At 51.9% G+C, this 15,024-nt stretch overlaps 3 protein-coding genes across 3 annotated transcripts in view; 1 reads left to right on the top strand and 2 right to left on the bottom strand.

Moving 5' to 3' along the window:
- Positions 1 to 15,024, bottom strand: part of TYSND1 (trypsin like peroxisomal matrix peptidase 1) — a 1,185,869-nt gene that overhangs the window by 1,042,189 nt on the left and 128,656 nt on the right. The gene's annotated exons all lie outside the window — the stretch shown is intronic.
- Positions 1 to 15,024, bottom strand: part of AIFM2 (apoptosis inducing factor mitochondria associated 2) — a 130,029-nt gene that overhangs the window by 1,822 nt on the left and 113,183 nt on the right. The gene's annotated exons all lie outside the window — the stretch shown is intronic.
- The window catches only part of COL13A1 (collagen type XIII alpha 1 chain), an 86,670-nt gene that overhangs the window by 67,471 nt on the left and 4,175 nt on the right, over positions 1 to 15,024 (top strand). Inside the window, exons 32-36 of the mRNA XM_067025463.1 lie at positions 3,198 to 3,233; positions 5,339 to 5,392; positions 6,588 to 6,641; positions 7,675 to 7,710; positions 13,828 to 13,905. Of these exons, the coding sequence (XP_066881564.1) occupies positions 3,198 to 3,233; positions 5,339 to 5,392; positions 6,588 to 6,641; positions 7,675 to 7,710; positions 13,828 to 13,905 (258 nt within the window). The remainder of the gene's footprint in view (positions 1 to 3,197; positions 3,234 to 5,338; positions 5,393 to 6,587; positions 6,642 to 7,674; positions 7,711 to 13,827; positions 13,906 to 15,024) is intronic.

Raw genomic sequence — 15,024 nt, 5'->3', positions numbered from 1 at the left:
AACTCGAGGTTCTAAAGTTCTGAGCATTCCACAGCTCCCTGGGGTTCTGCTTTCCCACCTGGACAAGACCGTAGGCTCTAACTCTCTTACCGAGGGCCTCCTCTGGGCTGGCCCTGTCCTAGGTTCTGGAGGAATGTGAATCTGAATACGACAAAGCCCCCCACCCCAAGGAGGACCCAGCTGGGAGCCAGAAGGAGCCCGAGAACAGCCTTAGGCCCTACTTGTGCTTGTTTGAGGCAATAAAAATCTGCCCTTATTGGGGCCTAGCTTAGAGGACTTGGGAGCATTGGGACGGTAGAGTATTCATGTCTCTCCTACTTTCCCAGGCAGACTCCCAAGAGAGCCCCTGCTCTCTGCTCTTAAGCACTGGCCACAGCAGAAAAGCTTGCAAAAAAGTCAGATCCTCCACTCCCAGCAGGCTAAGGCCACTCACATCTTGGTTCCCAGAGATCTCTGATCTCAGCTAAAGGTCCCAGGTCAGGGCGGGGGCTGCTCAGAAGGCATCTGCGTCTCCGGATGTCGGGCCTAGACTGGGCAAATTCCTTTGCCTCAAGCTCCAGTGACTGACAGTCTCATCACTGCCTCACCTGTGTCTCCAGATGAGCACATCCCACCACCTGTCCCGGAGCCCTGGGCTCCATCCTCCCTCACACCCCAGTGAGGCTGGCACTCTTTTCCTGTTTGTTTTTCAAGATCTGGAAGGGACTTTAGGATTCCCTATAATCATTTTATTGGTGGATCCGGAGAAAAAAGTGAGTCACTTGAGGTCACATATGAAGTCGATGGCCTGGCTACACCAGAGGCTGCTCCTTCACTGAGGCCACAGCCTTGCAAAGGGCTCTTTCCAGCCACTAAGGCTTCCTCTGTGCTGGGCACAAGGCCCATTCCCACCCCCAGGAAGCTGTAAAAAGCAGAGGAATGATGGGAAGCCCAGATGCCCCAGCTTGGCAGGGTTTGAAGGTCTGGTTAATGTAATCGCAGCAACCAAACAGCAAGAACAAAAGGTTTGATTACACCTCATTACTGCATCAAATGTGGGAATATTTAAGGAGCTGATTCGCTTGACAGACTACAGTAAACCGATGACTTTAGCAGACACTTTCCCATGTCTTAAGCTGTGTCCAAAATGACTAAGTACTTTTTACTATTAAAGTGCCTTCCTGCCCACGCTCACTCAACCACAGACCTCTCCTTGTTCACCTTCATGGCTCCAATAACCCTAGTGAACATTGGAGAATTCAGTCAGGGGTTGGAATGAAGACCATACAGGTAATATAAACAAAGAAAGCGCCAGATGAAAGACACAGTACCCAGTCTATCTTTGATTTTTCAACTTTTGATAGAGACATGGGTACAGAGAAGTGCTTTGGCTAGCTTAAGAAAACAACAGAGCAAGCAGTGTTCATAAAGGGCAACTAACGTGGACATCAGAGGGACGATAAGGAGTGGTGGGGACTGTGGTAACAGCCCTACTCAGTTCAGCTGACTGTTGCTTTGGGGGAATGAGGGTCCAGTATTTCTGCATATTCTAATTTTTCTAAGGAAGCTACACATCTGGCATTTGATGGGATATCTCCTCATTTTCTAATATTAAGTCAAAATTGTCTGCAATACTGCAACCCATACAGAATATGTCAGTGGCCCACGTATGGCCCCCAAAACTCCAGTTCATGCCCTCTGCGCCAGACCTCTCAAGATAACTCAGTATTAACGCTGCATATCCAAATTATATGGATGTTTAGCTAAAGTTCTGTTTTTAGGCTTCCCCTCAGTGTTTTACTTCATTTAGCAGCAGCCTGTGTTTCCAGGCACATCCTATCGCGTTCCTCTTATTTGCCCTACAGAAGTGGTTCTCAGTGCTGGCTGCACATTGGAATCCCCTGGAGCTTTCCAAGTATGCTATATTCTGTTTGAATTGGGCTGGGGTAGGGCCCAGGCACCTGTATTATTTAACATCACCCCAGGAGATTCTGACATTGTAGCTGGGTTTGAGAACCACAGCTCTCTAGGCCATAAGCAAGATTGGTCCCAGAATTATGTGGTCCTAAGACTGAGAAGCGAGGCCCCGTAGGATCCTGCTACCCAATACCCTTCCCCCAGCAGGAAGCAGCTCCCTGGCCTCCCTTACCTGGGGGTATTCCCCCACCTTTAAAATCCTGAGGCCTAGGCTCGTTTCTGAGGCTCAGTTGAAAGCAGATTTCAAGAACTCAGTCCTTATTGGCCTAGAGTGTCCCAGTTGCTCTCTCCCTGCTTTGTCTTATTAGCCTCATTAGATAATTGTACCCCTGTTCCCCTAGGTGGGTTGTAGGGGCAGCATCATATCCCAGCATTGGAATAAGAACTCTAATTCCCACTGTATGTATCACTGGATGCTGCATAGTGAGTGGGTGTTAATAGCATCCCACCTGCCAGACAGTTTATTCCAAGGGATACATGGCCTTAGACCTCTGTCCCAGTCAGCTGCCCCTAAAGGCTTTTTCTATAAAAGAGGCCTTGTCTGGGATAATATGAATGGATTGAGTTTGTGTTAAGCTTTGCAAACTGTAAAATGCCAGAGAAATGTCAGGCATCATTAGTATTATCATTCAAGGCCCCAACTCCTCCCACCTAGCTGAAGTTGAAGTAGGCCAGCTTCTACCCAGATTTCAAAGTCGGATGCTGTGATTCAATGCTGAGCCTCCTGGGGTCGCCCAGTGTGGCCTCGCCTCAACAGGTGTGCAAAAAAGGCTGGGAAGACCACCCTCACTGGGCCCCACCTGCCGTGGAGGCGTGCCTTCCCCAAGTAAGACTGGTCCCGGGAAGGATACACTAGCTCTGGTTCCAGACACCTCTCCACGAATTTACTTTCTACAACTCTTTCCCTGGAGCACTGCAATCCCTTGGAAGAGAGGTTTCTGAGAGAGGATGAAAGGAGAGAGGGGAGCAGGGGGCACAGAGGATCGGCACGGCCACCTGCACGGATCACCCAGCTTGCTCAGCAGTTGGCCACACTGCACTCAGTGTCTCCATGTTTTTGTTGGTTTTCATGTGAATACATTACCTGTCCTCCCAAGCTTATTTCTCCCATTTTGTTTAATTACCAGCATTTATGTCTGTCCAGAGTCACTGCTTCACTCACCTCTCCCCTCCCTGGTCCCTTTTTCTCTCTCCCATTCCTCCCTTCCCCTTCTTTTGGTCAAACTGTTCCCTTTGTCCAGGGAGCTTCAGGTTTGGACGGCAGGCCTGGGCCACCGGTGAGTGTCACTTCTCCGTTACCCCTCAACCCCCACCCCCACCCCACCCCTGGCCTGTAATCCCTTTCGTCTGTCCTGCTGTGGCCTCATTTCTTCAGTGAGTCATGCCTTATCCCACCACCAACACCAGAAAGTACCATCTGTGCTCAGTTCAGAAGTGCTTGAATATATCAGGCCTCTTGACCAAAGACAGGTGGCCTTCATCTAAATTTCCCTGTCCGTAGAATGCACCCAGGGTCCTCAAATCTGAATTTCCAGAACACTGGCTGTGGGGTGGGAGGCTGCTCCAGCAGCAAAGACTCTGTTCCTAAAGGAGTGCTGACTTCAGCCTGGGACCCCGGCCCTAGGGGTTTGGGCCGTGACTCACATCCCCACCAAACACAACAGTGTCTGTATGTGCCCGTCATGCCGTGTTGTCTTCATGCTGTGAGCTCTGTCCATCTCCTGTCTGCCCACAAGGGCTTTCTAGTCCTGTGCAGCCACCAGTCTGGTGTGTATGTGGGTGGGGACCGCACTGATGGGTGAGGGCAGGTGTAGCACTTAGGAGCACGCAGGCGAGTCCCAGCTCAGTGTTCTGACGGCATGTCACAACCACACCTTTCACTTCCTGTGGCACCACAGCTGTCCCCCACCACAGTCCCTTTCTTTCCATCCTCCTTGCACCTGGCACACCTTTCCCAGGTGGCCAGTCTGGGCTAGGGTCATTATCTGTGGCTGGAATCAGAGAAACCATGACTTTCCTCTCAACTACTTATTTCATTCATATTGGACAGAGGGGAGCAGTGCACATTCATATATTCTGCCCCCTTTGGACCTGAAGGGGTTTTTTCTTATAAAATCAATAACACAACCTTAAAGGAAAGTGTTTATGGGAAGAGTGATCCTACCCGGCCAGGACATTACTGGACACTTCCTAGGTGTTAGGCCCAGCACCAAATGTGTGACATGTATTCATCCATTCTAACCTGGCCGCAACCTAGGAAGCAGACACTCATGCTATTATTCCCATTTTACAGGTGGGAAAACTGATCCTTAGAGGAGCCAAGAAACTTCTCCAATATCCCAGTTATAGGCCTTTGAGGCAGGATTGAAGCTGGCCAGTGACTCCAGAGTGCTATTCTGACACTCTGTCACAGATGTCCACAGCTTTCCTTCTTCCCTCAAAGGGGCCACTGAGAACATCTTATCCTCTTTTTTATTTTCATGTAAAGTAAATCAGCCTTTCCCCACTTTGCTCCATTCGGAGCACCACCGTGAACTGCCCACAGGCCCAGGCCCAGTCCTCATGTCCTGAGCAAGAAATACAATCACCGAGGCAGAGCAATAGGAAGCTTGGAAATATAGACTTCGTCTAGTTGGGGCCGTAAATTAGGAACCTGGAGAAGATGTTTAATTACGCCTTAGCAAGCCCTGCTGTGTCTCTAATCAACACAGCTCTGATGCTCCAGCTGACCCCCTGGGCTGCAGCCCCGAGTCAGGAGTGCTTAGGACACACCTCCCTGCCAGGCCAGTGTCAGCAGACATCCCAAGCGTACTAATCCACTCTCCAATCCAGCCTGTTCCCTAGGGCCTGGGATGGGGACAGAAGGCCTGGCCGGAGGCTGAAGGCCAGGGCCAGGGCCCACAGTGGGGGCGGGTGGAGTGGGCGGTGGCTGAATGACCCTCCCACGCCTGCCTCTGTGTGTGCGTCTGCATCGGTCTCTGTGGCATGAAGACCCTCCCGCTGCATGTGGAGCTGCATCAGCAAAGGGGTGCCAGCCCCCGGCCTCCCCACCCCTGGGATGGCATCGGCTCCCTCCCGAGCGCTTCTGGGAGCAAACTAAGCAACTGTTCTGCCGTTTTCAGCCTTGGCAAGCTTGGTTGTGAAACCAAAAGGGTACCTTCCTCAAATCTGGCTCTGAGGCAGGGGGGAGGTGCTCTCTCCCTGAGGCCCCCAAACCCAAATAGGAACGCGGCCCAGTCCAATGACCACCCTGAACAAGCCTGGCCTCGCCAACCCTGAAAACTGGGCCTCTGGACCTTGCTCATCTCCAGGTGTCGCGCGGGGCTCCCGGGGCTCCCCTCGGCGTCAGGACCCTCACCTCTGCGCTCTTTCACCTCCCCAGGGTACTCCAGGACCAATTGGAGTTCCAGGCCCAGCGGGACCAAAGGGAGAGAGGGTGAGTGCTCAGCGAGCCGGGAGCCTGGACCACCAGGACAAGGGGCCCTGCTGCCCCTCTCAGCCTCGGGTCCTCAGCCCCTGCGCCTGCAGCCCACAGGGCCACCGCATCAGCCAGCCACCTCGGCCCCCATCCGTTCCTCCTCGACCCGGCAAGCACCTCACCCATGTCTTCTCTTGATGATTCTCCCAGCCCATGGGGTGGCAGGCAGGCCTGAGGTGCTCATTTTGTAGCTACGAGTGGACAGAGACTTGGAGAGCTTCCTTCACTCAGCTTCCGGTCACCTGGCATCGGTCCCAGGTGCCACGCAAGGCCCCAGGCCCTGCTGTCACCGGACATGCCTCAATCCTGCAGTGATTTAGGGATACGGCATGAAACAGTGCCAGGTGGTGTTAGAAAACCTGGAAGACATCAAGAAGCCAGGAGACCTGTGCCTCAGGCCGGCTTCCATGGGTCACGTCTCCCGCAGCCAGGGCGGTGGGCGGAGGCAGGAGAGTTCCTTGCGTCAGCTCCTCCCAGCCTGGCCCGGTTTCCGTACCGCGGGGCCTGGGGTCGCTGGGGGGCCAGCTTGGGTGCTGGGCCTCTGAGTGGCCGTCTGCTGGGCTCTCCGCCTGCGCGAGCAGCTCTCCCTCTTGCCGTCTGCCGCCGGGGGCTCTGTCACTAGGCTCTCGGATCCCACAGCTGGCGGAGGGGAGGGAGGAGAGGGTGGGGAGCTTCTGGAGAGAGGTGTGGGCTTCCCTGAGATCACCAGCCACTTGGGGAACCAGGGTGGTTGCTCCGAGGGGTGACACAGCTCCGAAGAGAAACCCGAGCTCTCTTCCTCTCCCCGTTCTCCCCCGTCTCCCTTGTCTGTGCCCGTTTCCTGCCCCTTGTTCCCCTCCCCTGCTTCTGCCTCTGGCCAACTAGTACCCCCACTAGACACTGTCCAGTCCTTCCTAAGGGCGTTGAGGGGCCCGGCTCCGTGGAGGGAGGGTGAGAGAGGCTTCCAAGCCCCCTCCTCGGGGCAGAGGCCTCAGCAGTCACCCCACCTTCACCCCGCCCCCCACCCAGCCCTCGCTTCCTTGTGGCGGGGGGGGGGGGTGTCTCTTTGAAGAGACTGGAAAGGTTTCCCAAGTTTTGTATGAAAACAGAAAATGGCGGACAGGAGGTTGTTACCATGTCAGAGAAGGCTTATGTGTTCTTTCTCCGGTTTCAGGGCAGCAAAGGTGACCCTGGGATGACAGGACCAACGGGAGCAGCTGGGCTTCCTGTAAGTCTCGTGGGATCAGAGGTTGCTCTCCACCTGCCCTGGTCCCCCACAGAAGCACTGTCAAAACAGAATACCCAGAGCCTGGGGCAAAAAAATCCAGGGCCAAGCGACAGTGCTCAGTTCTGTGGCAGTGGAAGCAGCCAACAGCCGCTAGCCCACGCTCTAGAACTTCCCCGCCGGGCACCGCTAGAGGCGAACCCTGGCGCACACGGCCCCTGTTAGGGAACCATGTCCTCAGCCGTGTGCACCGTCTGACTGGCTGTAGCAAACACAGATGAGACCCTTCCGCTGCAGGGCTCTGTGCTCAAGGCAGTGGGGGTCTCACAGGTGAATGTGCCATGGCCCCTACCCTCGAGGAGGGACCGAACCAGGTCCAGATCACCATCAGGCAAGGAGATGTCTCCTGAGATGGGCAGCTTCCCACGGGACTGGCTTTCCATTTGCAGCCAACGTCTCCTTGCTGGCTTATAGAAGTCGGCTGCCTACGAGAGCCGGGACTTTGGTTTCCCACCCGCTTGAAGGTCATACACTTGATCGTGGGTTCCATGCTCGGCTGTGCTTTGGCTAAGTAGGCACCTCCGGCCAGTCTTTGCCTTGTGCCCACTCCCCAGCTAAATGCAAGGGGAGCAGCTGGCACCTTGAAAAGAGGGGCTCAGGAGCTTTGGAGTCATTTTTCTAGCAAGAGGCTGGTGGGAGAGCTATGCAACTACCTGCCCTTCCAGGAGAGGTCTCTGCGCCCAGACCATGTCCTCAGCATGAACCATCTAGAAGAACTCGGCCGCAGGCCAGGGCATTGGTGCAGAGTGAGAAAACCAGAACTGTGTTTGACTTTACCCATAACTCGTTATCTGTCTCTAGGTCAAGTTCCTTGAGCAGTTTTCTCCTTTGTCCCCCTTCTGTAAAATGGGGACAATTAAGGCTGTCTCAGATGAATTAGGCACCGGTAAAGAGCTTTATGAGCCTGGAAGGAAGGACTGTACGGCCATCCTGTGCTTTCTCATTAACGTGTCTTCATTTCTCTGATTTATTGCAGGGTTTACACGGACCACCCGGGGACAAAGGAAACCGGGTGAGTCTGAGTCCTCGCACTTTGGCTCTGGTTACTAATGTCATCATGGTGAGGTGAAATGACCAATTGGGGATTCCTGACCCAACATGGAAATACAGTTTTTCCTGATATATCATACTAAATTAAAAGGCTTTATAGTGAGGGGCTTCATCCATAGCATACAGTGAGCCCGGGACCTAATCTTGAAATTGAAGCATGTATTTTTCCGTGTGGAAAGGGGAGGCTGAATCCCAGGACAGCCATCAGATTAGCATTGCCATCCAGTAACAGGAGTCACGTGCCCGGCTCTCTCTAGGTTGCCCTGATAATGGGCCCCTAAATGATATTTTTATATCCATCGTTGCTGAGTCCTAGTCTTCTGACACTTAGTTTTACCAGGCATCCCAGGCCACTGGTGAGAGAGAAAATAAATCCCAGTTCCAAGAACAAGCAGACAGCTGTTGTACACAGCCAATCCTTTAAAAAAAACTATCCCAGCCATTATTTCTCTTGGGAAGAGTCGGCAGGACTATGAAACAAATCGTGCCTTTCGAGCCCCCAGCTGTCCCTTTGGTTTCTGCCATGTTCACCAGGACACAGTTACTGAGTGTCTGTCCACAGCACCCACAGCCACCTGGTGGCACATGACACGTGGCACATTTGTGCCCAGGAGAGATCATCTCACTACATCTGACCGAGGGATGACTTCTGGGTTCCTTTCTAGAACGTCTCATTGGCTGCCTCATCACAGGGGTTCCCAGTGGGTTGCACATCCCCTAAGAGCCCAAGAGCATCTTCTAGTGGGAATAATACCCAAGGATCTTAGAGGTAAAAGAGGAGTGGGACGAACCGATGGAGAAACGAGGCCCTGAACTATGATAACATGTTCTGAGTTCCCAGGAGTGTTAGAGACAGAGCAGGCGGCTTCCAGAACCCAGGCCTTCTGCTGATCTTTGAACACCGATAGCCGTGTTTATGGCTAGAACATGCCAGAATCTGTACGTTTATATCTGGCATCAGTGCAAGTCTCTTCCATTTAAGATCGATTTATTGAACGCTTCCATATTCCTAAATTTTCCTTTCTGGCAGCTGGTCAAAAGCAATCAATGTGTCCCATATATTCTATGAACAAGAAGGAAGAGGCAGAGCGACCCCTCCCAGACGGTCCATGGGGAGCCCAAGTCTAGAAACCCATGGAATAAACAGACCTACTTCCAGAAATGGGCCAGCCTGTTCAGGCAGGCTGGGAAGCCCACCTTCATTACTGTGGCATTCAAGAATTTAGGCCACTAAAATAATTGATCATTGCACCTCTCAGTTGACATACTAACCTCCTTTCTAATTTATGTCTAAAGTGTTCTGGTGTTCTTTGTTAATTCGATTAACACTTGTTAAACCTGTCTCTTATGACTTTTTCAGTTGGCTTGAGGCTCTGGGCATTTGAAGGCTGCAGAGCTAGTCTTCGCATTGGTGGTGACTGTGTGCTCTAGAGGGCAGGCAGGTGGACAGGGGCGGGAGGCTGGTGGCTCTGATGCTCAGGGAACTGAGGTCACTGAATAAGCCGCTGAGTCCCCACGATCCAGTGGGGAAATATTTCTTCTCCACTTGCCGTGTCCAAGGTTTTATACACTTCCCCCCAGTCCCACATATAAATCAGCAATATGTCAGTAAAAGTCAAGGCCAGAAAACAGGCAAGGTACCTGAACCTTCCTCTGAGTGCACCATAAAGAACCAGTCGACTTCTTCTGAAGGGCAGGTTTCCAAATCAAGGACCAGCTTATTCTTCCATCCAAGACATCTGACTCTCTGGATACCAGAACATCCTAGAAGAGTCCCACCTACATCTCACCTCCTCTTCCAGACCTCTTTATACCACCAGCCCTTAACGGGACTTCTGAGGGGAGAGATGAGGGCTTGGTAATAAAAGCCTACAAAATGGAGAAAGGTCCAAGCAGAGTCAGCACTGTGCCCTGACCAGTGTTTTCTGGTGCCTGGAAGCTCAGAATGCTGACACTTTTGTCAAAGTAAAAGGCCAGGAGTGCTTAGATGACATTCTAGTTGGAAGCTTCACTGTTTCTGGTGGAGGTGAAGCTGGAGATGTTCGCAACGCCCATGCCCGCCGAGCGTGGAAGGGGGCTCCCAAACTTTGCCCCCGTCACACCCGGGGTCCCCGTCAGAGATGCTCGGGTGGGCGCCCCAGCATCTGTTATCCTATCTCACAGCCTTAAAGCCATGCTTCTCCAAGTCCCGCCAGAGGATGGTCTTGGAGTCTCCTTTCTGCTCATGGAAGGAGGACGGCCCTTGTAGTGGTGGCCAAGGCCCAGAGCCCAAGATAGGCAGTTTTCCAAGGGGACACACATGCCAGGGGAAAGATTCTGTCCTTGTCACTAGGGGCAGTCTCCTGTCCCTTAACAGCTCTGTGAATTTGGCCCAGGAGCCACTTTTAGGATGAAACAGTCCATCAGAGGATAAAGGGTGGTGTGAATTTGGCAATTCGGGTATCAGGAAAATTGGGTGTAACCGTGGAGCTGCCTGCAAGTCAGCCAACTGAAAGGTCTGAGAGCGTGTGGTGAGGCTCCTCCCACTCTGCGAGAGGTGCCATCGGGTGTGTGTGTGTGTGTACGTGTGTGTGAGTGTGTGTGTGTACGTGTGTGCCTGGGTGTACATGTGTGTGCGCGTGTGTGCACATATATGTGTGCACACTTGTGTGTGTGCATGTCTTGCTTCCCCAGGCCCCCTTACCTCCTAGCTCTCCCTCCTCTCTCTCTCTCTCTCTCTCTCTCTCTCTCTCTCTCTCTCTCTCTCTCTCTCTTCTCTCTCTCTCTCTCTCTCTCTCTCTCTCTCTCTCGGCCTGGGCCTGCTTCTGCTTTCCTTTACTCCTTCACTATTTCTCCCTCTAGATATGTTCAGCCCATTATAATAATCCCATAGCCCGCATCCTTTCCCTTCCACTCCCCCAACTTCCATTTATTTCCTCTAAACGCAGTTTTGTACATTTATTTATTTTTTTAAGAAACCCCTGCTGCTTGACTCTCTTTGCCCCTCTCCCGTACCAGCTAGAATCCCCTCTGCACCAGGGCCCTTTTTTGTGTCCTCTTCAGGAGAGGGGAGCAAGGAGGATGGAGGTGAGGTTACTACTCTACTGTCTTCAAGGGGCACCCAATTAAGTCTATTTCCTGTGCCCTTAGAACATGACTGCCCAGAGTGCAAGTTTCCCATCCTGAAGGGACTGCCGCTGACCCTCTGTTACCTCCAGGCACATCATCACCGTCCCCCACTCCCCGGGAGCTTCTCTCACCCTCTGAATTTAGGGAACTGTTCTCACTTTTGCACTGGCCTGACCCAAAGAGAATAAGGGGCCACATTCCTGAGAAAGTTTCCCATGGGGCTTCCCCCTCCAAACAGCTAGCGGTTTTGCTTGTCCACTGTCTGCAGATTAATCGTGCCATGACTTCCTCGTTGGTGGGCATATCTTAGAGCCAATGAGATGACCCCTAAGATGCACATACATGTTTCCTCTTAAACACATCTCATTTTCTAAGTAAGCATCTGCATTCTAGAAAACTCACTTAGAAAGATGTATTGGCAATTGCAGGCAACCTCTGGAATCAAGAAATGTGGGTAATTTCCAAAGACCTGGAGAAACGTCAAAAGTATTCTTATCCATTGCCTCCCTCTAAGGAACCCTGCAGCTTTCCACTGTGGGAACACGGTAGACACAAGACCGTGCCGCTGGCAGCAGCCTTGGCTCCTGTACTGGCTGACAAGAAGTAGCGATCGTTACTGCTATCTTTATGAAGCCACTGTCATTTACTGAGCACCTACTGTATTCGTGCACATTTAGTATTAAGCACTAAATGTGCACAAAGACCTCGCAACAAAGTTGTTTTTTTTTTAACATCTTTGTTGGAGTATAACTGCTTTACAATGGTGTGTTAGTTTCTGCTATATAAGAGAGTGAATCAGCTATACATATCACAACAAAGTTTTGAGGGAGGTATTATTATCCCCATTTTACAGATGAAGAAACTGAGGCTCAGAGAGGTTAAGTAAGTTCCCAAAGTCACGTGGTTGATAAGAGGCAAATCCTATTCTGGCTCCGTGCCTTTGCTCTGACCACTTGGCCGCCCACCCCAAGGGACACTGTAGAAGCCCCCAAGCATTAGACAACCGGCCTTCTGTAGAGGAGGAGAGTTCCCAGGAAGACTCTCCAGGGGCACACTTGGCCCCTTTATCGAGAAACCCAACATATAAAAATCCAAACTCAAATTCATTACAAAGAATTTCCCATAGCCCCGCTTTAAATGGAGAGTGACCCTGACACATAGAAAATAGGGTTCAGTTTAGAAAGATGATGTTTACTGAAGCTTTTCAGAAACAAATGAATTTCTTGAACCAACATACCCATATACAAATAGCTGCCTATGACTTCAGACCAGGATGGACCAGAGACACACATAAAATGGGAGGACCCAGCTGAGAACCAGGTGCCACCTGTGAGCCCTGGACACACACATACACACGTGCACTTGTACACACGTGTGAGCACACACTAGTACACGCACACACTTGTGTACACATGCACAAGCTCGTATACACACATGTGCAAGCATGTATGTGCACACGCCTACATGCTGCATTCACATCCACATGCACACACACACCCCAGGGCTCTAAACAAAATCACCTTGCCTCCTCATAGAATATCAAGAGGACGAAAACCATTTGGGACAAAAGCTGTCAGGCCAGACCCTTTCAAAAATGAACCCTCCAAGAGAAGGAAGTGGGTCCCCCTGTTCATTATAGATGCACTCTGGGCTCAGAATTAGCAAAACTGGCCACCAGTATCATCCATCTGCATTTCCTCCCACCTCTGGCTCTCAGCCCTATTGCTCCCCGCCCCCTCCGCACCGGCCTTAGCCAAATTCTCAGGTTCTTCGAGGGGTGGGCTAAGGGACTAACCCCTAATCCTACTGGGGAGAATATCCTAATTGAGAGAATCTATTTTTCCCTCTTTCATGTTTTTTTTTTTTCTGTCTCTAATGTTAACACATGAATGATCCTAAAGTTTTTATGTTATTTTTTTTCTTGGACTAAACCATTATTTACAGGGGGAGAGGGGGAAGAAAGGCTCTAGAGGGCCTAAGGGGGATAAGGGAGACCAAGGAGCGCCTGGATTAGATGCCCCCTGTCCATTGGTATGTTTCCATCTATCACTTGGTTGTTCTGGGTTTTTCCTTGAGGTTTGCAAGCTGGAAACAAAGAAGGCAAATAAAAAGATGAAAAGCAAATGACTCCACTGATGCTACCAAAAGCAACCTGTTCATGTGACTGATGAAATTCTGCCTGCTGTTGGTGTTGCCCTAAAACCACAGCTGCAAGTAATTCCCGCTAAAGCCCTTTCCTTTGAAGATGCCGAACAATTGATGTGTGGAAACAGAGACACCATGAGGAAAGGGATTTGGGAGCAGGCCTTGGCTCTTAGCTCCAGGCTGGCTTTGGAAGCCAGTGTAGCAATTGTGAAACCCACCCCGCATTTGCCTTCTTCGTTTCATGGCCACCTCTGTGGCCAGCAGTTCAAGCTGTCTGAATCCTTACTCGGTCAGGATGCAGGACACTGGGGTTGGCGTTTCCTGAGGGCCATCTCTGCCCCAAACTGGGCAGAATGAGGCCAGAAAGGGGCTTCCACACACAGCCGCCCAATGGTCACCAGCCATCCGGCTAAAACCTGTAAAGCTGCAGACCAAAACCTGTAGACAGACCCCCACGAAGCCTTCCCAAACCAGCCAATGAGGAATGATTCATGGCACATATGCCGGGCTTCTCAAGTGTCCCTCAACCCATTTGAAGGTCCTGAAATTATGATGTGCTAAAGTTGAAGTTCACCTGTGTTTACTCCAAGTGAGTCTAGATGGAGAGGGGGCTGGATGTACACGTCCCAAGGCTCAACTCTGCCAGGAGCCAGAGAGAGCACAAAAGCTGAACTGGGGAGACGAGAATCAACTGGGATCTGGGGTTTACTTGTAGACGCCTCGAGGGTCCTGCATCCTGGCCAGGGTGGGACTGGGCCTCTCCACGCCACAGTCGGAGCTGGCCAGCCTTGACCTAAATAATCATCGTGGTTGGTTTTGTGAACAGGGACACCGAGGTTTTAAAGGAGAGAAAGGGGAGCCGGGGTTACCAGGGCTGGACGGACTGGATGCCCCGTGCCCACTGGTACGGCATCACCCTCCCTTGCCTGCATGGCCAGTGTGGGCTTCCCCACGTGTGCGGTTCGTGCCTGCGTGCCTCTTCCGCTGCCCTGCACACTCCCGCTTGTCACTCTTCGCTCTGTAGACACCAAGGGTCACCCTGCCTTAGCTGGTCCTCAGGGGGCTCCCGCCACGTTCTCCTCTTGCATGCAGAGTCTGCCAGGATGCTTTCTTGGCTTCCTCCTGCAGCTGCTTCAACAGCCCATCACCTTAATGTCAGCGGCCCTCCCCACCCGACGCCAACCTTAGCTGCATCAGACCCTCCTTTCAGAACTGCTTCTAGACAAGCCTGCCACCAGAAAGAGAGTCAGGGAAGTGGATTCTCAGGACAAGTTATTAGGACTGTGACTTCCCTTCCTTCACACACTGCAGTTAGTTGGAAAAGCGTTGGCAAAGCATTTCAATGAGATGCCTGCGTTGGCCCCACGTCCCGCTCCACTCCAGCGTCACACGATTTAGCAGAGGGAAGATGGGCACCTCATGAACATGGGACAGAATGAGGAGTTCTAGAACCAAAGGAGAGCAGGGGGTACCCTGACTGTTCTTCCGGCATAGATCTGGGATCACTGCCCCGGTGACACCCCCAGAACCAGGGGATGGTCCAAAATCAGGATTCTAGATCCTGTAGGGTTCATCCTTTTTGCTTAAATCCCAGAAGACACTACGAGACCCTCCCTTGGTTTCCCTTTTTCTTTCATCTTTAGGTGGTCACAACCAAAAGGTCTGGAAGAACCTGGAAAGGTTGAGAATGTAGTTAAGGAAGGGAAGGGAGAGACAGGGAGGGAGGGGAGACATTTAGGACCCGCTCCCAAGCATGTCCCACCTAAGTGGTGGCATTTCTGGTCCCGCTGGGCCCAGTCCCTCTCCAAGCAGGGACACCCGAGGCTTCTACAGCAACCCTTTCAACATACTGCAGGGGAAGTAGAAGATGGCACTTCACTCCAAGGCAATTGGCTCAAAAACTTCCTGCTCTCCTAAATTTCTGGAGGAGGTTTGGAGCTCATGGATCTAGTTTCATACCAGTAATTGTCAGATGTGCATTCCCAGCCTCACATCCCCACCCCAGGGTCACACAGGAATTATC

This window comes from Kogia breviceps, chromosome 2 (assembly GCF_026419965.1).
Source record: "Kogia breviceps isolate mKogBre1 chromosome 2, mKogBre1 haplotype 1, whole genome shotgun sequence".
Classification (NCBI taxonomy): domain Eukaryota; kingdom Metazoa; phylum Chordata; class Mammalia; order Artiodactyla; family Physeteridae; genus Kogia; species Kogia breviceps.
This window is presented reverse-complemented; position numbering and strand designations above follow the sequence as displayed.